This window comes from Thunnus albacares, chromosome 18, assembly GCF_914725855.1.
Source record: "Thunnus albacares chromosome 18, fThuAlb1.1, whole genome shotgun sequence".
Taxonomy (NCBI): Eukaryota; Metazoa; Chordata; class Actinopteri; order Scombriformes; family Scombridae; genus Thunnus; species Thunnus albacares.
The window spans coordinates 17939729-17962998 of NC_058123.1; the positions used below are offsets into that span (position 1 = coordinate 17939729).

Here is a 23270-nt window from a genome sequence, read left to right on the forward strand (position 1 = left end):
TGCAAAGATGTGATATTATAGGCTCACTTTTAAGCATATTTCAGTATTCTCTGGCTCTGCTGTCCACATATGTGTCAGCTGCATTTACATTTGTTTAACATTCATTGGTTGCCAACCATGTGAATGCAAAGCAGGTTTTCAATTTACAGGACACGCCTCCAATCAAGACATCTACATCGTGCAATTAGCCGGTGTAGCGTTAGGTTGCAGTGAAAACTGCAGGCTGGTGGTTAATGTGTTTCACTTTTTTTTATTATATATATTGGCCCGCAGTGGCACATAATAGTAGAGTCGAGGCTGGTGTGTAACCCTGCCCTTCCTCATTCCTCCGCGGGACCCTCCTGTTGACACATACGTCTTGTGCAGTAATGAATGGACGTGGTGAGGCGGACTCCACACGCAGAGGCAGGGCTCATTTTACACCACCGAGTTCCGCATCTGGGCCTTGTCAACTGCCGGGTAGAGACTGCTGTGTGTGCTCTGCTAACCTCGCTGCTACGGTGAGATGTCGATGAGAGCAGCAGAAGCGAGCAGGCAGGCAGGGCCCCACCGCATTTCCTCTCCACAACTACCGCAAATCCCGCCCCTACCGGATGTGATGTGTAAGAAATCACCCTCGCTGATTGGCTCTTACCCCCGTCCGTCAGCGCTTATTCCTGACACACTGATGGGATGCTGTCGGCGGTGGGCGGGCGCAGCTAAGAAAATTATAAGGTCATTTGAATTACGCTTGCTAGCGAGCTTATCCGGTACAATGAACCCAGAAATGATATCAATGATTGTGACAATGAACGGATCATGATCGCGGGGTCAAAGTCGACGCGCACAGCCAGGAGAATCTGACTCCCTGAAACCACCGGAGGAGGAGAGAGAGGAGCAGCGGGTCGGTGTGGTATTAACAGCAGGAGGGGATCCCGGTGCGTGTGTCTGTCTCTCTTTCTGTGTGTGCTGTTTCTGTGAGCCTCTGTCAAGCCACAAGCGAGCGGCGGTGAGAAGCGGAGGGCGACCAGGCGAGCACATTATAAGCCGATCAAGGTGGAAACGCACACAGCGAGCTTCACGTCTGGGATTTCTGCGCAGCTACATATGCGGTGACTGCGTGAACCAAGTGCAAGGTATGTATGAAAAAAGCTGGTCACCCTCACTCTCCCCCACCCCACTCCAACCCCAGCCACAGCCCCGAGCTGACTGTGCGCCCCCGCGATGTTCAACTTTCACCGATGGGGTCCGGTGATTATTTTTGGCGAGGGCGAAAAACGGGGGGAAAGAGCCCGGCGCTGACTCCCTTGTCCTCTGACAACCTTGTGAGCGATGAGCCCCACTAAAGAGACTAGAGAGGTGGCTCGATCGGCACTTTAATTTCAGGCATGTCTCGGTCCATGAAAGGTAATCTATGTGAACGTGGACAGCATAGTCAGCGTGCCTCTTCAATCCTACAAAGAGACTGCTGTCACACTGTCCATCCGCTTCCTCGCTTTTAAGCCGATGCACGCATTTTACGCAGCGCGCCCTGCTTCCCCCCGGCGCGCCTGTTACCATGATATCCTACATCAGGTTAGCCCGATAGATAATGTCCAACCGGGTTATGACTCAAAAAGGGCCTGTCTGAAAGCGCACATGGCACGATTAGTGAAGTGCAGTCAACCCAACTGTGGGTTGAGCCTCTATGATTTCCCCTATCCACTACCGCAATATGATGCTACGCGCCTTTTAAATATCCGGGTGTAGCAGCAGCAGTGAATGATGAAGCTGTTTTTTTTTTCTTACTGCCCTCTTAATGCATTTCTTCCCCCTGACGTATGACAAATCCTGTCATGTCGGACATCCAGGGTTAACTGAATCGTCCACAGTAAATGTTTTAAATAGCAGCTGAGTTATTGCAATGGCATGATATAGACAACCACATGCAGGAAGGCAGAGCAATGACAATCTAGTCTTGACTCTAAAAACTGGCTGTACTTTCATTAAAATATCCTAAAAATGCCCAGTTGTTTGTTCTGTAATGATAAATAAAAATTAACAACCCTGCAGTGTTTTTCTTTGTAGGCTAATAAATAGATAATAAGCAGTCATGTAAGCCTATCGTTCACCGGTTTTAGGATCATCTTCCTACTGTAGCTATCAGGTAGCACTGAGCACCAATGTCAACAACATGCTGTCCTCTGTTACTCTCAGCTGTCACAGTTTGCCTTTAGTTAGGTCTCTGTAGCCTTGGGCTTTATTTACCTGTAAGAGAAAAGAACTAGGACTTTCCTTTCGGGTTTTACCAATTCTGCTGAAAAAGAAAGTATTACGCTCAAATGTGTAGCTGTTTATAAATGAAATGTTTGTGTTTTGTAGTTCCTTGATTACGGCCACTTTCAACTCCCATACAAGATAAGAACTTTCAGGATACGATTAGAAGTCATTTTCTTATTTCACTTTCGTTCCTCGTTCACTACAAGCTCATGGGGCACCAAAGCTTAGTCAATGTATTAAAGTAGGCAAAGGATGTGTGTACAAAATCATTGTAGATAACATTCTTAAGTGATTTGCTTGAATACCACTGTGAAGATGCAGATTTGAGATCAGTTTTGCTCACTTAAACCTTATGTAACCTTTGTCCCAGTGAACTGATGTTTATGATCGGCAGCCATGGTCCGCAGTCTTTGGGCTATTATCTCCCTCTATTTATATGTGTGTGCATTCTTTCAGGATGCTGCGTCTATCGTGTTGCACTGCCCTGCTGTTTGTGTTGAGGCTGCTGGTGGGCTTGCCTTGGTACCAGGTTCTCCCGGCCATCCTGATCTTCTACCTTGGAAGCGGAGGATGGAGTTTCCTGCAGATTTTCGCCAAAACAGTTGGCAGAGACTTACAGTAAGTGCAGGGATGTTGATGTGAAGTGAAACCTTTTGGGCTGTTGATTTTTTTTTTTTTTTTTTACTAGCTATTTTTCAACCAGTGAGGTCTTGGTTTAAACTGCTTGCTGTCACAGTGAGCCAAACCCAAAATATAGTGCAGCCTGTAAGTGTTTGGACAGTGACAAATTTTCAGTTGTTTTGGCTCTGCACCCCAGCACACTGGATCTGAAGCAGAACAATGACCGTGAGGGTGAAAGTGCTGACTTACACCTTTCTGATTTTAGGGTGTTAACATCCAGATTAACTGAAACAGTAGCCGTATCATTGTCCCATCTCACTATACAAAAACTGGGGTAGTTATAGATCTTTTTACGTATAAAAAAAGGTCATGAGTCCTACTGGGTTCATCCACCTCCTCCATCTTTTCATTTCAAATCTTATGTACTTGATAAACAGCACAAACAACTGAAAACTTGTCTCTGTTCAAACAATTACAGACATCTCAACAGTTCCTGAAGATCAGTTGTCATCAGTTAAAACAAGACCTTTGACACAGTAAAACAAATTTGACATTTGTACACACTGTGGTTAGGCATAAAAATTGTGCCATACATCCACCAAAAATGTTGCAAGTCTTTGATAAGATTACTGGCAAAGACATTAGTCTTGATAAGTTAGGACTATAAACCAGAATTATAGTTCACCACGTCTCAATCGAATGATATGTGATGAAATAATGATATTGACTCATATTGATACACAGTAATCTCTAAGTTAGTTATTAAAAGCATGCATCCCACAAAGTACACTCTGAATAAATAATTTCAATATTTCAGTGTCATTACACTTGATAAGGACATTATGCAGTACTTTGTCCATATTATGAAGGAGGAACATGTGCAAGTAAAGCCTCTTATAGCACCGAAAAAATGCGGGCCGTCATGTTTGAAAGAAGTCACCGGTTGAGACCTGAGGCTCTTTTACAGCCAGCGTTAGTAACCAGCTGCATATTCCTGTTGTGTGTTTCAGAACTTTGTGGCAGAGCAGGTAGCCTGAACTATTTTAGACAAAGGACAATGGAGGGCAGGGGGGAGGTGCGAGGCTTTTAACTGTCTTACCTAAAGCCAATATTTACAGTTGGAGGTTACCATGGTAATTGGTTTGTGGTTAACTTCCTTTTTCCCCCTGAATAGCTCCAATAGTGGTAAAACAGGAAATTGTAAAAGACGAGAAATAAACCAAAGTGCTTTTCTGTGACCCATTGACTACAAAAAATGGCCTCTGTTCTCAGATCCCAGTTCCCAAGGCTATATGTTTTTTTAAATTGTCATATAATAAGAGTAATCCCTTTCCTCTTATTTACATGTATCACTACACATGGCACCTAGCTGGGTGCACCTGCTCAGAAATACTGCAGCAGATGCAAATATCCCTAATACAGTTTATTAAGAACATAGTTCTGATAAAGCTGGAGTTATTTGTCTATGTATTGACAATATCTGAAACCTCAGGGTTAAAAATTCACCATATAACCCTGTCAAAGCATTCCTTTTCCACAGTGACTCATGATTTTTTATTGGGTAAATGTACTGTGACAGGGCTCAGGTATTCACACTGTAAGAAGCACCATTGGTTCACATCTTAATGCCATTGTACACTAAACCGACCTCCAGTATACACAATTCTGTCCCTGCAAATGCCAGTGACTGTCTCTGGGTGGTTTGGTGGGCGTAAAGCATCTGTGTTTGTTAGAATTTTTTTTAAACAGAGTTTTATTTTAACTTAACGATGCTGTGCAGTGCAGTTTTTTGCTAATTAGAAACTCCACTCATGAATAAAGAACCCACTATTTGAAATTATAGAAGTTAATCATACCAGTTTTATTTTGGGTCTTACATAGTTTTCATACAATTAAATGGTTCATGCAGCTCATCTGTTGCATAACAAAGATCTCCAAACAGCTTTATTTCGACCAAGTGTACTATTGAAATGACTGAAACAGCTGTGCAACTATAAACTATGTTTATCTAGACCAACATCAAACTAATCCCCTGTGTAGTGATAAAGATGTCATTACCATCAAAGTGTAGCCAGAAGTAACTCAATAACTGGCCTAATAGATTTTTATGATGTTTCAGTAATTATACAGTACTTTGTAACATGCCCACTATCTGTACCTTTGCACCATAAATGTAAAGTATGGAGTGAGATGCTTCCATGTAGGCAGACTTTGCCCCCTCGGACCCGACCAGCCATCTCTGTTGTGACATTTTATGTTTATTGTTGTTACGTTTTGCACATTATAGGTAAGAGATGACCTTAGTTGGTCAACTATACATTTAGATGAACCTCATAGTGTTTTGATCTGAACATCAAATGACTCCAAATGACAATACTGGTAATTTTGCATGTTTTAGCTGCATAGCTACACATTACACACACTTCATATTATTGCTGACCTTTATCCAAACAATATCCGAGGTCTCAGCATCCATGCCTCCACTGTGCAGGACTGACTATTTTGCAAAAGTCACATTACTGCTGCATGGTTATACAATTGCAAATACTGTCTGCTTTCCTCCCAAACCAAAACTTTTTAAACTCATGAGCAACCAAATTCACATTATTCTTTTCATAATTTCCATAATTATGTATAGTCTGTCTTGTTGGGTTGATTTTCTGATATTTTGATTCATGAATACAATGCTTTTTGCCAGCAGAGTCTCAAATTTCAGATGTCTAAGCATCCTTGGAAGCACCGACAAGGAGAGTTTTCAAGAAAGTTCCTTTTTGCAGTTGCAATACTATGTAATGGTAACATGGTAACAACAACAAAATGAAAGCAACGAAATATTAATAACACAATGAACTGAAAGCAACACCTGCCTGAAAGGTGGGAAATCCATCTAAAAACTTGTGTTCTTGTGCTAAAACCTGCAAAACCAAAAACTAACAGTATGTCTTTTAGGTGAGGGGGATTGGCCTTTACATCAAATGGCAAAAAGGAAGAGATATTCTAACTTGCTGTTTTACCCTTTTTAATAACATATTTTTTCTTGTTCCTCCAGTGCGGCGGTAGTGTTATTGAGGGTAAAAATGAACGTCAGACGCCACCTCAAAGAAAAGAACACTATTCCGAAGATCTTCGCTGAAACAGTCCGCCGCCACGGGGACAAAACAGCACTGATCTTCGAAGGGACTGGGGAGAGATGGACCTTCCACCAGTTAGATGAATACTCCAACAAAGTGGCTAACCTGTTGCTCCAGCGAGGTTTCAAGGTAGATCCATAAAACAAGATATCCCAAAGAGCTTCTTAATTGTCATTGTCATTTCTCTTAATTGTCATAACTCTCTCTGATGTCATTTCCATCCTGGAGGTGACTCCTTTACGGAGAGTCAAGTTAAATAGAAAGAAATGTCAGTCATCACTTGATGACAATCTGTTTGACAGCTCCTCTTTTTTTTGTTTCCCTTCAGGAGGGTGACGTGGTGGCCCTTTTCATGGAGAACAGGTCCCAGTATGTGGGCCTGTGGCTGGGCATGGCCAAGATCGGAATAGAAGCCGCTCTCATCAACTTCAATTTGAGACTAGAGGCCTTGGTCCACTGTGTCACCATCTCCAATGCCAAGGCTGTGGTGTTTGGGTCAGAGCTGACTGATGGTAAGAGTAGTGAGGATTGAGAATATACATATTGTTATGTGCACATAATGCTAACAGATAATATAAGTAATAGTACTATCTGCAGCAAGTTTAAAGCCAGAAATCATAAGTTTGTCTCAGAGGGCTTTTCAGTTTGTACAGCATTGACTTTTGCTGATGAATGTTGTTCTGCTTCCGCCGAGATGAGAAAGGTGAGTGTTGCAGCGAGAAAGCATCATAAAAGATAGATGGGTTTGAAGGAGGTGTCTCCTCAATATCAGTCAATGGAGCTTTTAAACTGCTAATGAATGGAAAGAAAGGAAAAAGTAATGAAGAGGGAAGTGGAGAAATGTCACCATTATCGATCTGCAGTGTTCGGGACTGAAAAGAAAACTGACTGATAAAAGATAAACTGAAACAGATAAGAGGTGTATGAGGAGAGATGGGGTGACCTACAGCACTGAGATGCAGACAAAGATATCCAGCTAAAAATAGATTATACTGTAAACTCATGATCTTCAAACAAACAGGATACAACCTGTGATTGATTTTGTTTTTTACAGAATATTTTTTTAGGGTTAAAGTTGGACTAAAAATGAAAACAACAACAGAGCTGATGTAACACAACCACTGTAAAGCCCTGTTGAGTCATGTATTTTTTTTGTAAATTAGCAATATAACTCATAAAACTCTTCATAAAACTCTCATTTTAATGGATAATCATTTCAGCACATATAATAATTACATACCTCAATATTTTTCTACCACGTATTACTGGTCTTGACCTTATATTTTTGATATTGACTAATGGAAGTAGTTGCTAAGCGACTGTTAACAATAAGATTAAATGAACCATGAGATTAAATTCAGCTGAAATATTTGTGTGTTTGTGATTTTTTTTTTTTTTACTTTTGGATTTGAATGTCCAAATAGAACTAATTACCTTTAATAATGTCTCATCTCATTACCCACAGTGTAATATTAAACATGCCTTTTATTGCTTGGACTTGGGATGCATTAGTAATATAAAATTGCAGCTCAGTAGAATGGTCAAACATAAATTGGAGATCTATTTCAATCTCCTCATGACCCTCTTTTGGGTCCCTGCCCAATTTGAAAAGCCCTGATCTCAACAGCCATAAAGAGTGAATGAGCTTTGAGCCATTCGTCCTGGGATCCTGGACCCCATCATGTGCTTTATGCCTTTAAGTAATTGGAAACGCAGCCTCTTTGCTACCGAACAGGCCAAAGTCAAGCCAGTAGCATAAGTACTGAGCCAGCATGACATAAAGCTTTTAAATTAAGATACAATGTCTGTTTGCAGGGGGAAATATGAGAGCTATTACAATATGTTGTTTCCCTCCTTCTGTCTGCTTCTCTCACTGTGACAGTACTGACACTTTCTTCTTTTTGCCCTTCTCTTTTGTTACACCGCTCTTCCTCCTTTTATGTCAAAGTATTTCTCTTTTGTCTTTCTCCCTCCCCACCTTCCACCTGACACCCTAAGGCATTTTCTGTCCCCTATTACCCTGCCCAATGCCAAACCATCTTTCATCACATGTAGTTCTCTTGCAATGTGGGATTGTAAAATTGATCTAATTTACTCTAATGTGTTTCCCTTGCTCCCATAGCGATGACCGAGATCCACAGCTCAATGGGAAAGTCAGTGCAGCTGTTTTGCTCCGGAGACTGGGACGCCAAACGTGTCCCACAGGGAACCGAGTGCCTCGAGCCCCTGCTGGCTGCCGCCCCGTCTCACCTGCCCAGCCGGCCGCAACGCTGCTTCACAGGTAAGAACGCCATGGTCATCAAGTCCCTCATAACCAATTGGGATACGAGTTTCCCCAGCTATGTTAATAGATTTAAGAAGTTAATTTAACAAGAAGCTGTTTGACAGATGCTTTTTGGAGTCCTTTTCTGTGGTGTATTAATAATTCAGCAACCAACATCAGATGTCCTGGTCATCAGTAATAAAAATTTCGAACGTTGCCTCCTGTCAAAATAGCAACACCCACTCTAACCAAAGCAAAGCAGAAATTTCCATTTGTTTGCATGTACAAATAGTCTGGCAGCACTGAAGTTGACGAGTGGTGAGTAATACTTCTGGGGTCTAGCATTGACTCACAGTCAGAAATCACATAATAAATCATTTTTAGGACTGAAACACACTGAATTAAAATGTCAATAATATTTTCTCTGCATCGAGGTTTCTTTTTTTGTTTTTTAATTTTTTTATACAGTAGGCGTATTAAAAAGTACACAGTTTCATTGTTGATTATTTTAGAAATTATTATGTTACTGCTATTAAATATATGTATGACTTTAAATAAGAATGGAGCCAGACAGAAACTTATTTACATATATCCCAAAATCACAAATTTTCCTCTAAGGACTTTATGATCTATACAACATATGACACTCTCTATACTTAGACCCTCTGTTTGAAAAGGGAAAAACTTGCAAAAAGACATAAAGCAGGAAAAAAAGGAAGAAACAACAGAGGAGAAATCCCTCTTCTATGATGGACAGACATGCAGTAGATGTCATGTGTACAGAGTTGACAGAAATAACGATAATAGCATTTCACTATGGAGAAACAGAATGACAATATCAGGTAGCTAGAATAGTTAATAATAGGTTTTTGTTATTGTCTCCACTATTAAGCATTTCATGTTTTTTATTTTATCCACTAATCAGTTATCTCTCATCCAGAACAATATGAATCGACTTCTACCTGCTCACTCGCTTTTGCTATAGGATACTTCAACACTACATGAATAGTATATGACAAAGTACAGCCCTGGTCAATATCAAGAAGAAGAAGAAGAATTAAGCCAACTAATTAAAAAAACAGAATGTTTGACTGATTAAATTATAACGAAAGGTCCATATTTAAGCATGAACTGCAACAAATATCAGCACAGCTTTCATTAGTTGATGATAACAAATCTGTGGAGAGATTTTCTGTCATTCTTCACAGATAATTCTTATCTTATCAGCTGCTCTTTGCTGGAGAGGTTTTGTTGAGCTACGTCCGTCTTTAAAATACTCTAAAGGGGTTCAGTTGGATTCAGGTCAGGGGACATACTTGGTCAGGTCATAGTTTTCACTTTTTTCTTCTTTAAAAGCTCTTATGTGATTTTTGCAGTGTGTTTGGGATCACTGTCATATTGGAAGATTTCTATCCTTCCAACTTTCTTGAGACTGGTATCCATCTTTTTGTTCAGTAATTGGGTAGAGAAAACTTGCATTCATAGTGCCATCTATAAATGTCATCTCTCCTACACCTTTTGCACTCAATGCAGCCCCATATCAGCACACTCCTGCCTCCATGTTTCACAGTTGGCACTATGCAGTCACTGTGGTAGTCCTGGCCGGGTCCATGCCAAACCCCATCTGATCAAAACAAATTTATTTTGGTTTCATCTGACCAAACAATGTGCTGCCAATATTCATCAGGCTTCTATTCATGTTCTTTGGCAAAGTTTAATCTTGCAGTTTCATACTGTTTTGTGAGCAATGGTTTTCCTCATGCAATGTCCTTTGCACTGTCTGAGCACTCACTGAAATACCAATTTCCACAGATGATCCTTGTGCCAAGTCAAAAGCACTTGGTGGTCTGTTTTTCAAAGCAAGGTTGCTTAAATAGCTAATTGTGCGTGTCATAATTTTTCGAGGACGACCACTGGGCCTTCTGTTATTGGTAGTGCAGTATGGGTCCTCCTGTACCTCCTCACCACCGCTGCAACTGTGCTTTGGCTTCTGTTCAGTAGCCTACTGGTGATCTTGTACCCTTTCCCTCCTTCTTGCTCAGGAAATTCCTCACCATGTGGAGCCACGTTGCATAAGCCACAACCCAGGCCAAAATTGAGAAAATAGTGGTGTTCCTAGGTTCTTTTATAACGTTGTTAATCAGTCTTGATTGGAAGTCACAGTTGTAATCATTTTTGTTTCAATGGTCACAGGCGTACTCACTATTGTTGCATTGTGATTGTACTGTGACACCTGTATTTTCAATTTAATCTAATCATTTAACAATTAAGTGTTGCACAGGGGTGTACTCAGTTTTGTTGTGGACTGTAATTACTGATAGCCACGCAGGCTCATGCAGCAATAAAACCTGTGACCTTTGGCCATGTTGAAATATGGCAAAATGTTGGTGATGTGCACAGATTGCAGCCAAATTGCATGTGGAGATGATAAGAAATGTGTGTGTACACATACAGTAGGTTGTGTAGTGTGTAAATGACTGAGGAGCTGCTTATTCAACTTGGTAGTTCGTTTAGTTCATTTTGGGTCCCAGATCTCTCTTAACTGAATCTAAAGCCAATTTGCTACGTCTGGATGCAGGATTCTCAGTCTGATCAGGGCATCTGTGCTGTCACAGAGAAAAAACTGACTTACTGTAATGGTCTAATTTTCATTATCTATTAAAGAGAGATTCTGTTTTTTTCTGCCTCAGTCCTTCAGTGCTGTAACTTTGACAAAATAAGCTATCAAAAACGTTCTGATCAAAGGCATTTCAATAAAGCACAGCTAATCAGAATTTAGCAATGTTTAAGATAAGGTAAGATAAGATGAGATATACTTTATTGTCCCGCAAAGGATATTTGTCTTGGGCTCCAAGCTGCTGTATCACACAGCACACTTGCCGACAATGTCACAATGCACATGAACACATAGAACATAGATCATACATACATACATACATACATACATTCAAGATTAAACATTCATTGGAAAAAGAGTAAACTGAAGCTGCATTCAAACACGATAGATAGAGCGATCATTTTTACGCATTAAATTTATTTAAATTAAATTGACTGCATTTATATAACGCCTTTCTAGTCTTCTGACCCCTCAAAGGGCTTTACACTACATGCCATCATTCACCCATTCACACACACACATTCATACACCGATGGCAGAGGCTGCCATGCAAGGTGCCAACTGCTCATCAGGAGGAGTTTCTAATAGTCATTCACACACACACTCACACACACTGGTGGCACAGCCTTCGGGAGCAATTTGGGGTTCAGTATCTTGCCCAAGGACACTTCCACATGCGGACTAGAGTAGCCGGGGATCGAACCACCGATCCTCCTGAGCCCAGCAGCCCCCGTAAAGTTAACTCACTATCACTGTGCTGTCTGTTTCAGATCGCCTGTTCTACATCTACACGTCAGGAACCACTGGGATGCCTAAAGCTGCTATCGTTGTGCACAGCAGGTAGGAAGGAGCCATGTAGCTAACTACCCCACACACAGGAACTGCAGCTGCTCTTTTTGTTGATCCATTTAGCTTTTGTGTTGTATAAATACTGTTAGAAGAGGATGAGAGAAGCGCATGACATTTTTATTTTTTTTAAATCCCACTCTGGTTTTCAGATACTACCGCATGGCAGCTTTGGTGTATTATGGCTTCAGGATGACATCAGATGACGTGTTGTATGATTGCCTTCCGCTCTACCACTCAGCAGGTAAATCTGTTACTCTGTGTGTGTTAAGAGTTCAGATTCAAAGTTACAATGCATGCAACTTGTCCTCATGTCAGCAAGGACATTTGCTCTTTTTCTTCATTCAGTATAATTCTTGATATTTCTAATAATGTGATTTTTACTTTATTTAGCATGAGATGGTGAATGTTGAAAATCTACAATAAAAAAGAAAAAGGGTGTCAATGTTCATCCTCTGTTTTTTTCTGTCAATTAGGCAGAATGTCATGTACAAATAATGTCACAGACAAACAAAGACTAATAATGTTTATGTGCTATTCATTATTTTAATGAAAGAAGAAGTTGCACATTTGTTGCTTCATATTCATATTTGTTTGTCCACAGGTAACATTGTGGGAGTGGGCCAGTGTATAATACACGGCATGACTGTAGTCATCAGAAAGAAGTTCTCCGCCTCTCGTTTCTGGGACGACTGTGTCAAATACAACTGCACTGTAAGCATGATTTAGATAACAAGTCTCCTCCACAGATTCAATGGGCAGTCCAGCACACCGCAATCTCACTGTGTTGCTGAAAAGACATCTTTCCTGTCACTTTCATAAAAAATAATCTCAAGATTTGATGTTATTCCCCAGTTAAGCTCTTTAAATCCCTTCATTATTGCAAGCTTTGTATTAAATCGGTAATTAGCCTAGACCTGTCTCATAACTAAACTTTACCTAATCTCTCACCACCATCTTCCTCCTTCCCCCTTTAGATTGTGCAGTACATAGGTGAGATCTGCCGGTACTTGCTGAACCAGCCAATTCGGGACATGGAGAAGCAGCATCGGGTGCGCATGGCACTGGGCAACGGCCTGCGTCAGTCCATATGGGAGGAGTTCATGAACCGCTTCAATATCCCACAGATCGCAGAGTTCTACGGAGCCACAGAGTGCAACTGCAGCCTGGGCAACTTCGATAACAAGGTGGGAATGCGTCCTGCAACGAAATGGTGATTGAAAAATGAGTGATAGAGCTCCAAAATCCTCTTCATGTAAAGTGCTCTTTTGTTCTAAAAATGTGTTATTTTCTCAGTTTTGGTAGCCTCTCATCGATATAACACAACACACTGCACTCCCACTCGCCATACATTTGGACAGAGCCTGATGATCAAATGGAAACAAACATGATGAATCACTAGAATGGAACATTTGGCACAGGAGTTGTTTTTGCTGTTATTTACTCTGGCTGGAAATTGTCTGCCTTTCACTTTCCTCGCCACACTAAAAGCTTTGTGGATGTTGATATTTTCTTGTCCATCCTCCAGGTTGGAGCGTGTGGCTTCAACAGTCAGATTCTACCCTTCATCTACCCCATCAGACTGGTGAGGGTCGATGAAGAGACCATGGAGCTCATTAGAGGACCTGATGGCGTCTGCATTCCCTGTAAACCTGGTAGGTTTACTGTATACGTTTACATTTATTAGAGAGCACCACTATCAGCGTTTTGCAGTTGTTGTTTTTTTTTTTTCTGGAAATTTTTAACATCAGATTTCACTGGCTGAACACTCAACTCGTAGCTTAATAGGCTCACACCTGGGCTTCCATTGATGAGCTAATCAGAGAGCTAGAGAGCCTGCAATTAATCAAAATTATAGCGTAGCATTGAGTTCAGAATATATAGCTGTTTTCACACATGAACTACAGACATGTGTGTCAGACGTCTTCTCACCTACTGGAAATATTCTGTTTGGTTTAGGCAAGGGGTGAAAGAGGCAGGACCTGATGCAAAAAAAGTACGCTGAGGTTGTAATTCAGTGTTTTTAAGCTTTTGACCAGAAATTGCTGAAATTGATTGATCGCTAGAAGCCAAAGACGTTGTATTTAAGTTTATGTTCTGCTTGTTCAACGGTTGTTTGATAAATTGCTAACACCGTCTCCCTTACTGCGGGATTTTGTTGCACTTACTGCAGCGAGCAGTTGCAGTCTACTCGCTTTCCGTGCATTCTCCGGAGAATTCACTGCTGTATTCACACATGGGCTCGATCGGACATTACACGGATTTTGTACCGGGGAGCTGGCAGGGTAAAGTCTGTTTAATGTCCAGTCTGACTGACTCGGACATTTGCGTTCACACATACAGCTCCTCCAGGTATAGTCCGGAAAATTTCAGGGTTGCAGCAGCGTTGTGAAAGGGGCTTATGTGATGCAACGTAGACATGCAGACCTGCACAGACACTCGTAGTCCTCTCTGAAACCCGTGATGGAGCACAAACAATCCACTTTGTGTTGTGAAAATGGCCATTTGATTTCATATGAATGCCGCACAAATCCCTCTGTTCTCACACAAATACATTCTCTCACTCTTTCTCTCTCTCGTTCTCTCTAGGCGAGCCTGGCCAGCTAGTCGGCAGGATCATTCAGAATGACCCTCTTCGGAGGTTTGACGGCTATGTCAACCAAACAGCGACCAACAAGAAGATTGCCCAAAGTGTCTTTAAGAAGGGAGACAGTGCCTATCTCTCTGGTCAGTCTCACACACACACACACACACACACATATATATATATATTGACATATTCATCTTGTTCCATGCCAACTGATCTTTAATCCCCCTGCTCTCACCAGGTGATGTGTTGGTCATGGATGAATGCGGCCACATGTACTTCAAGGACCGGACAGGAGACACTTTCCGCTGGAAAGGAGAGAACGTCTCAACCACTGAGGTGGAGGGGACTCTCAGCAGGCTGCTTGACATGAAAGATGTAGTTGTATATGGAGTAGAAGTACCAGGTAAAATCTTTTAACATACCTGCTCGAATATGTGCCCTCATTTGAGATTAAAGGGACATTCCTCAATTTGTGCCCAAAAAAGTATTACATTTAAATTTAAATTATGTCATTTGACAGACGCTTTTATCCGAAGCGACTTACAAACGAGGCAAGACAATCAATCTCTAGAGGACAGTGACTCAGACAGAGCTGTGGTACAAATACTCAAATAGCTGACAGGTGCAAGTACAATGAGAAAATGTTACACAAAGAGCGTTTTTTTTATATATATATATATATATATATATAATTATTAAAGTAAGAAACAACTGGAATTAGACAATTGCATAAGAAATTCCATAAACAACAAGAAAGAGGTGTAACAATCAACAAAGTGCTAAAAGTTAAGCGGCTCAAGGTGGTTCAAAGAGCTTTCAGGCGTTTCTTGAATTATTAATATTATTATTATTATAGTATTATTTTGGTTTGGAGCTATGCAAGCTTTGCTTAATTTGGGCTTCTATTAGTTCCTTTATTATTCTATGTGTAGTCATTTCTCAGTTGGGTCTTCTGTACTTCACTTCCTCAGCCTCTTGGGACAACATTACGTAACAATGGAAACAAAAAAAATTGACTACAACTTCAAAAAGTACATCTGGACCACAGATTCCTCCTGTTCACTCTAGATCTTGGGCTTGTTTCCTTTTCTACCTCTTCACCTGTAGCCACATGCTTTTTTTGTTCACAGTTATGCTTTAAAATGTAGGCAAAACACTCCAGTACGATGGATGCTAAAATGCATTCAAAAATGTAATTTTAAGATACTTTGTACTGTGTCTCAAATGAAAGAAAAACAAGGTAGACATACAGTATGTAACATGTGAATGATCTAATGCGACAGCTGAAGTTTACAGTATTTAGTTTTGCAGACACTGGCAGAGAGGTGTTGGCAGGTTTTTCGTGCCCTCTGGACTTACAGCATTGTATAGAGAGATGAACTCTAAACAAATTTTGACAAGAGCCACACTGTGAAAAAGCTGTTAGGTTAAAGTTATTACTGCTGATGTATGTTGACTTAGGGTTAACTTAATGTGATAGGAAATTAATTATACTATTATGAAACGTCATCACTCATAAAGCTGAGCTGTTGTTGAGGCTCTGCAGTCTGAATGACATGAAAGACGAATCACAGATGCCTATTCCCTGTTGCTGTTAGATGTAGAAGTAAATGAATACTGCCAGACAACTCTCATTTGTGAAGCTGGATCTCTTGTACGAAGGGGAAGTGTACAAATGAGATACTCTTTGCATAAACACACACATCTGTCTGACCATAAACTTAAACATATATGTGTTTCCGCATGTGCAGGAGCAGAGGGAAAAGCTGGAATGGCAGCCATCGCTGATCCGTCTCACTCCACTGACCTGGAGAAGTTTGTGAAGGACATGGACAAGGCCCTCCCTCCGTACGCCAAACCTGTCTTCCTCCGTTTCCTTCAGGAGGTCAACAAGACAGGTAAAGCGCTCTTTTCACTGCTGTTTGTGTAAAACATTCAACCAACAACTGAGATTTTTAGAAGTTAAGATGAACTTCATTTTTATGTCTGTGCAATATGACAAAAATTACAATTGGAGTTAAATCGTGAACTATCATAGTTACTTTCTGGTGTGCCCTCATTTTATTTTTCTGATTTTTAATTTTAGTTTTCACAAGACAGATAGGAGAAAATAATATCATCCAATATTTTGAAAATCTGTATCAAATTATTCAAGACAGATCCGTACCAGTGAAGTCAATGTACAAATGTGTAAATTTATTTCTAAGCCATATTACAGTCATGGATCTGGTGCGCTAGTGATTATTTACTGCAGCAGGACGGGGTTTGTGGGATTGACACAAAATAAACTGTACTGCATGTGTTCATGGTAATGAAGGGACATGTCGCCCAGTGCAGCTGTGTGCTCACTAATGTGTTATTTACAGTTTCTCTCAGTTGCTTTGGCGCAATTTTTGAATGGAAATAGTATTTCACAACACTGTGTGAAATAGTCAAACTTCACATATTGTCAAATCTTTAAAGGGGCAACTCCTATCATCATTTCTCAAACACATTTACATCACATGGGGCAAAACTGAGTTTGCTGTACCACAGTTATACTGAACATGGACCAAGCAGTCCTAAGATAAGAATAAGAAATTACATAAAGAAACACAATTTTAATGTCCTCAGTCATACTGGCACAGTTTTGGTGGCAGTGATGCAATAGTTAATTAACTTCCTGTTGACACGAGTAAAATGTTTCGTAAGACAAATTAAGTGATGTTCTGTTCAGTAAGAAATGGTGTGGTGTTTGTTCTTAGTGTTTTGAGAAATGTTGTGCTTAAGCAATTGAGAAAAACTGTATTAGTTGTTGCTGGACAACAATGGAGGTCTGTGGAACATTAAGGAATAAGCTGTATTAAGCTTTATACGCAGACTTGTTAGTAGAATCAGTTCATTGTTTGTTTTTGGACTTTTCATGGGATTTGACCTGTGCAGTGCAGTAATTTTGAAACTGCTTAGTGTTACTGTATTCTTTGTGTCTCTCCATCTCAGGAACGTTCAAATTTCAGAAGACGGACTTGCGTCGGGACGGCTTTGACCCCACCGTGGTGTCAGACAGACTGTACTTCCTGGATTCCAGCAGAGCACGTTACGTGCCGGTGGACGAGGAGCTTTACCGCTCCATACTGTCAGGGAAACACAAATTGTGATGACCAGGCTGACCACTACATCTACACACGTACATGCAGACACTCACTCACACACACACACACACACACACACACACACACAAGCGCACACACACATACAGATACAGAAAAGAAGACAATATTGTGCGACCAGGATAGCAGACTGCAGGACCCTGTCCCCATATACACAAATAAATACATAAAAAGTAATAGCCATACACACTCCGTGCACCCTGACTCAAATGCCAACACATTTACACACACACACACACACACACACACACACACACACACGTACACGTACACATTGTATTCCCAAAACCACTTTGCTCTTTGATCCCTAAAACCAGACTTATGCACGCCACAAACATACACACACCGCACCACTCCATCCATCCCTCCCGAAATCTCCCCGGCAACTCCTCTCGCTACCTCAGCAAACACAGAGAGAGGCACAAACCCAGTAACCAGGTCTGTTTGATAACTTGAAACCACTCGTCATGGCCGCATAACCCCCTGCACACACAGCTGTCAAACAGCCCCGCCTGTCCGTACTGGTCCATCAAACCAGATGTTTTGCTGGAGGGGTGGGGAAGGGGGTGCACCACCACTGGGAGGGATGAGGAATGCAGGCTGCCTGGCATCCAGAATGCAAAAACATGAAACTATGGATGACCATAAACTTGATGGATGCTTAAGAGGAACATGGATCAGTGTGTGGGACATTTGAGGGACCTATGAGGACCTAAACTGTCTCTCTGTTCATTTGTTTTGCAAAGAGCCTGGAGTCTCTACTGTTCGACTTCACCTGCACAATTAGCCAGCAGCGACAAATATATGTGACAGCTACATCTTTTCTCTACCCAAGGTCTACTTGACCTCTCTGGTCTCCTAGTCTTCATTTCCACTCCTCTGGCTCTTTGCCACAAAGGGCTTGAGATGAAAATGAGGAAAGGTCACCAAGTTTTTTTTTTCTTTTTGTTTGTTTGTGTGTGTTTTTTTTTTTTTTAAGGGAACAATGTAAGGATGTGAGGGATTTTGGAAAGCCTTTGACATGTAAAAGTTAAATTAGACCAGTGGTTGAAGATGTACTTTAAGTGCAATAGGGCTCCAGCGTTTGCAGTGCAATAATCAGCCACACCACACGAGAGCTGATATAAAACAAAGCTTTGTATTTAAATATGTCTGCATCACACCAAATATATTTAAGTTGTAGTGCTTGTTTACATATTTAAGAGAAGTCTTAGTTATTTATGTCATTGTTGTAAGCTTTCTTTTTTTTTTTTTTGTTATAGTGCAAATGTATCAGTTTTTTTTCTGCTTTATGTGTATCCAAATCTGTGCTATCACAGCTCTTAGAGTCCTCAAAAATGAAGTTGCAGCATGCATTTTTTATCAGCTGCTAGAACACAAAGTAATGTGATCTGACTGATTCAACCCTGGGCTAAATACATGGGGCTATTTCCATAAACACCGAGCTAATGTGCAGCTTGGTTGTGTGGCTGTATTGTGCAGGTTTTGTCCTAAAAGGTAGACTTCACCTATAATAGGGTATGTGTGTGTGTGTATTATTCTGAAACATATGAAGAGGACTCGACTGAAGCAAAAGAAGCACCAGATCACCTGATTGAGCGAGGACTTTGTGTTTTCTGGTGCTAAAGAGGGATGTTCCGCCGCGTTCAAGAGAGCCGAAAGATCCAAAGATTTAAATGGTTGGAGTAGGGAAACTGGAACTTGGGGTGGGGTGGGGTGGGGGGGGGGATGTGTCGAAATAGAGCAGTAGAAGAAGAGAAAATGTGACATGTGTCATCGATGTTATGTCTGTTTTTGCAGTACAGTATCTGTCATCAGAGGTTGTAGCAGCATGAATGAGCATCATCAACCACAAGCAGAGCACTGTGCCTTACTGTGAGTTCACCTCCCAGATTCACAGGCCCTGGCCCAAACATACAGTAGTATCTCATACAGCATGTCCTCCACCTTCACTCTCTTCATTCAGCTTCTATCTTCCATTAGCTCTTTTGTCTGTCTCTTGAGTTCCCTGTCATTGTAGCCTCACGAAGCTAAGCCTAAATCTCGGGAGCTGCAGGAAGACCAAAATTTCCGAGGCTACTGTGATTGCGTTTCCCAGGACTCTATCCTCCTTACTCCCTTTCCTTTTGAGTCTCTTCCACTCTACGTAGTCCTGACTGTAAGCTTAATTTGTCGTCTAGCCGTCTTATTCGTAACGTGTGTGTTTCTTGGGTTGTCTTATAGAAATGTTCGCCTAAGTTTCCATCTGCTCAGCACCTTTACTTTAAGCCTTTATCGTCTCTCTGCCAACCGCCCCGTTCCTTTCCACTAAATCATCTCCTCCCTGTTTGACTCTTTATTCTCTCTTTCTGGCCGTGGCCCTCAATCCTTTCTGAAGCAGGCACCTTCTGTTCGATCCTCGCTCTCTCTGTCAGATACTGAGCCGCGTCCTCTGGCGCATCTGCTTCATCTCGCTGAGCTCACGTTGATTCAGACAATGGTTAAAAAAAGACAGCAGTTGAGTACATTTCAAATGATTTCCTTGATTGGCGTTCGTTACGTGTTCAATTAAGTATATTGGAGGGGTTTTGCCCACTTTTTTGAGATTGTTCAGGAGGTCTAGTGACATAAAGCTCCAACTACACACTCAAAAAAATGTTTTCAGATATTCTTTGCTCATGTGTGTGTCGTGTATAGTCTGCCATTACCCCATGACTTTTTCTTACAGTATCTTTTACAGATGACCACATCCCAGTCCGCCTACAGTACAGCCAGTTGTCTGAGCACTGGCTGTAATGTAGAGGATTTATTACTCCTAACAGTAATTGTGGCGATGCCTAGGCTGCTTTGTTTTCTGCAGACTGAATCTCACTTCAGTTTAAACAGCTTTCTTCTTGCACTGACTGACAAAGTTGACCTTGACAGCTGCAGTTTGCTGTCATCTATCATTTCCATATTTTGGGACTTTTACAAAAATACCCAATAAAGCTGTTTGACAGAAAGTGAGATTCATCCCTGCCTCCTCTGTGGTCTTAGTTAAAAGAGTCTGTCTCTGTCACTTGTATTTATTCTTTAATGATGAGTGTGATATGTTCTCATGAATGTCTGAAAAGCAAACGAGTGACCAATGATGATGTTGTAAAGTGTGATTTACGTATTCAAGGGAACATTTCTGGCTGTTATGATGCTTCTGACTGAGGGTTGCACTTGTCAACCCTGACCACCAGGGGGCGCGTGACTAAACAGCCCCACAGCAGAGCACTCTGAATAAGATGTTTCCATTTTCACTTTTTTAATTTTAAATGAGCTTAAATTATTCTTTTTGAAGAACTGTTAATTATACTTTGATTGTTTCACTGCTGTTTGTGTTTGCTTTTGCTTTTTTTTTTTTTCCTTTGCGTGAAATCATAGCTTTGTGATTTTTGGTATAAAAGGGGGATTCATGTGTGAGTGGAAGACAATCTAAAGCAGCCATCAGAGTCAAACTGTACCTTCATAAAAGGCACTATTATCCAGCTGGGGATCTTTTATGAATGAAACTGACTGGGAGCCAATTTTCCATTTCCCAGCTGATAAATACTGTTTTTAAAAAAGCAGATGGCAAACCAGATAAGTCAATGTGCAAAACCTGAAACAGCTGAAGGCCTGCAGAGTGACGGGGCTGTGGGACAGGGTGTGTTGGGTCACCTGTTTGACCAGAGGGGGGAGCTGCTTCCTCATCAATACTTAAAACCTTTTCAGACAAGGAGACTCACACAAGTTTCCATGCTATTTTATCATGCAGTCTTTGGATGATAAATGAAAGGGCCTAATGACTGCAAGTTGAACTACTGTAAATGGACATTTAATGCTGAAAACGCAATATTACACACTATATTTTGAAGTGTGGACTACATGCAACATTTGTAAACCGATCTATAAAACAGATTTAAATGTTCCAACTGACCTGTGGGTATTATAATCAGTTAAAAACTCCTGATCCTTTCACCTTTTTTGATTTAAGGTGTAAGAGACTGATTTCCCAGGTCCTCTACACATGTATTGTATGTATAATATTATTATTTGACAGATTAAACTGATTTAATGCCAGCCCCTAATACACCCGCATATTAAATGTAGTCAGTCTGTGGTGATTGATTTTGACTATAAGTTTATTCGGCTTATGTCTTTCTTGAGCCAAAAATCAAAAAGTTCCAAAGTGAACAAATTTGTGAGAAAGTCTCAGAGGCATCAAACTGTCACCCAGCTCATCTTGACACTTGCAAACATATAACCAGAGTGTCTGATTGTAAAGCACCTCTAAGGTCACAGTGAAGTTTGTGATCATGTGTGTGTCACTACACACCAGGCAGGCCACACTGTAGATCACAAACAAACTGAACACTTGTGTTTTATCAAATTTATGTCTCTCTGGTCTCGCTGTCCCTCATGCCTCTGATCAATATTTCTGCTTTTTGCACTTTTTGTTTGTCTTTTTTTTTTCCCCTGCCGTGATCCTCAGGAACATCAAGCAGTGCTAGAGAAGGCAACAAGTTTGTACACGTATGCCTATCTGTGTGAAAGTTTTTTTTTTTATCATTATTTTATTCTATTGTGTCGTTGCACAAGCGGCAGCTCTCAGCTTGTGCAGAGTGTGTAGGAGGAGGTCTGTGAGGTGTGATGTGTGTGTGTGTGAGACGCGCACACACACACACACACTGATGTCCTCTTGTCCACCGAAGGCTAGCTGTATACATCATGCATTTCAAGAAAATGAGATAAAAAGCAGTGCTGCAAATGGAAAATCATTATTAATAAAAACTATTTAAATTGTTCACTCTGGCTCTGTTTGTTGAACTACTCTCTTATGATTGAGCTCAGGCCTGAGCCAGGAACTGACATTAGCAATATCTGGACTGTTTCAACACTAGCAGCAGGCCATTTACCCGAAAAAACACTGTTCCAAACATTGGGTTAAGCAGTTCACTTCAGGTTACATCAGGCTTCCTGTAAGGGAACTTCCAGGTAAAATTTAAGATGTGTCAAAATGCCTTTGTTTTGCTTAAAATAAATGATTAACCATTTAATTTGATTCATACTCTCTTATGATTTAACTATCATGACTGGAAAGTATGAAAGGACCTTTTAGGCGGTCCAAAAAAAACTATTCTTTCTAATTTACATACAGCAGGATCTAAACTAGTTTTAGCATGCATATATTTTATCAACTACTGTATCAGGTTAGGATAAAAGGTGTGTACATCCGGTATATCTTCGGTCCCTACAAACCTTCTTCAGAGGATTTTCAAAGAACTTGTACTCTAATCTCTGTTTTTACAACATCATTTCCCGCTCCATCCAAATATCTACACCTCTGAAAAGCTTAACAGTGAGTTCTTGTTCTTGTGTGATGGAAACACACCCCTTTCAACACAGATCGTATGTTCTGTATATTCATTCGCTTTTGGCCTATTTTTAACATTTACACGGCCCACAACACCTATTACAGCCTCGGCCCTAATTTTACCAAAGTCAAGCTACTACTCAGAAATACAAACTAGATCTTAAAAGCTTCTACATTATTAACCTTTTATTGATCAGTTTTACTTAATCTGTGAACTTGTCAATAAATGCCATTTTGAGCAATTTATCTTTACATTATTGTCCTTTTTGTGACAGAAAAGCAGAACCTAAAAGTATGACGTCTCAGATGGGAAGAAATTACTTTCAGTTCAGTATAAGAAAATGATTTTTATTCTTATAAAGACAGAAATATTGAAACTGAGGAAAGTGAAAGCAGAACATAAAAATGAGTTTCAAAATTAGACTCTTCATTTACTAATGACTAATTTCTCAA

At 40.7% G+C, this 23270-nt stretch overlaps 1 protein-coding gene across 1 annotated transcript; it reads left to right on the forward strand.

Moving 5' to 3' along the window:
- slc27a4 (solute carrier family 27 member 4) lies at nt 1-22250 on the forward strand. Its single transcript, XM_044334087.1, has 14 exons — nt 1-1115; nt 2695-2856; nt 5909-6119; nt 6319-6502; nt 8113-8271; nt 11641-11710; nt 11869-11960; nt 12321-12430; nt 12694-12903; nt 13245-13371; nt 14306-14443; nt 14545-14709; nt 16058-16204; nt 17286-22250. The coding sequence occupies exons 2-14, from the start codon at nt 2696-2698 to the stop codon at nt 17441-17443; spliced, it is 1932 nt and encodes a 643-aa protein (XP_044190022.1). The 5' UTR covers nt 1-1115; nt 2695; the 3' UTR covers nt 17444-22250.
- The last annotated feature ends 1020 nt before the right edge of the window (nt 22251-23270 follow it).

Excerpts from the sequence above, each read along its gene's own strand:
- slc27a4 (XM_044334087.1), top strand. The coding sequence starts at position 2,696 with ATGCTGCGTCTATCGTGTTGCACTGCCCTGCTGTTTGTGTTGAGGCTG. Across the intron at positions 11,961-12,320 it reads TCCGCTCTACCACTCAGCAG|GTAACATTGTGGGAGTGGGC; the intron begins GTAAATCTGTTA and ends GTTTGTCCACAG. Across the intron at positions 13,372-14,305 it reads CTGCATTCCCTGTAAACCTG|GCGAGCCTGGCCAGCTAGTC; the intron begins GTAGGTTTACTG and ends CGTTCTCTCTAG.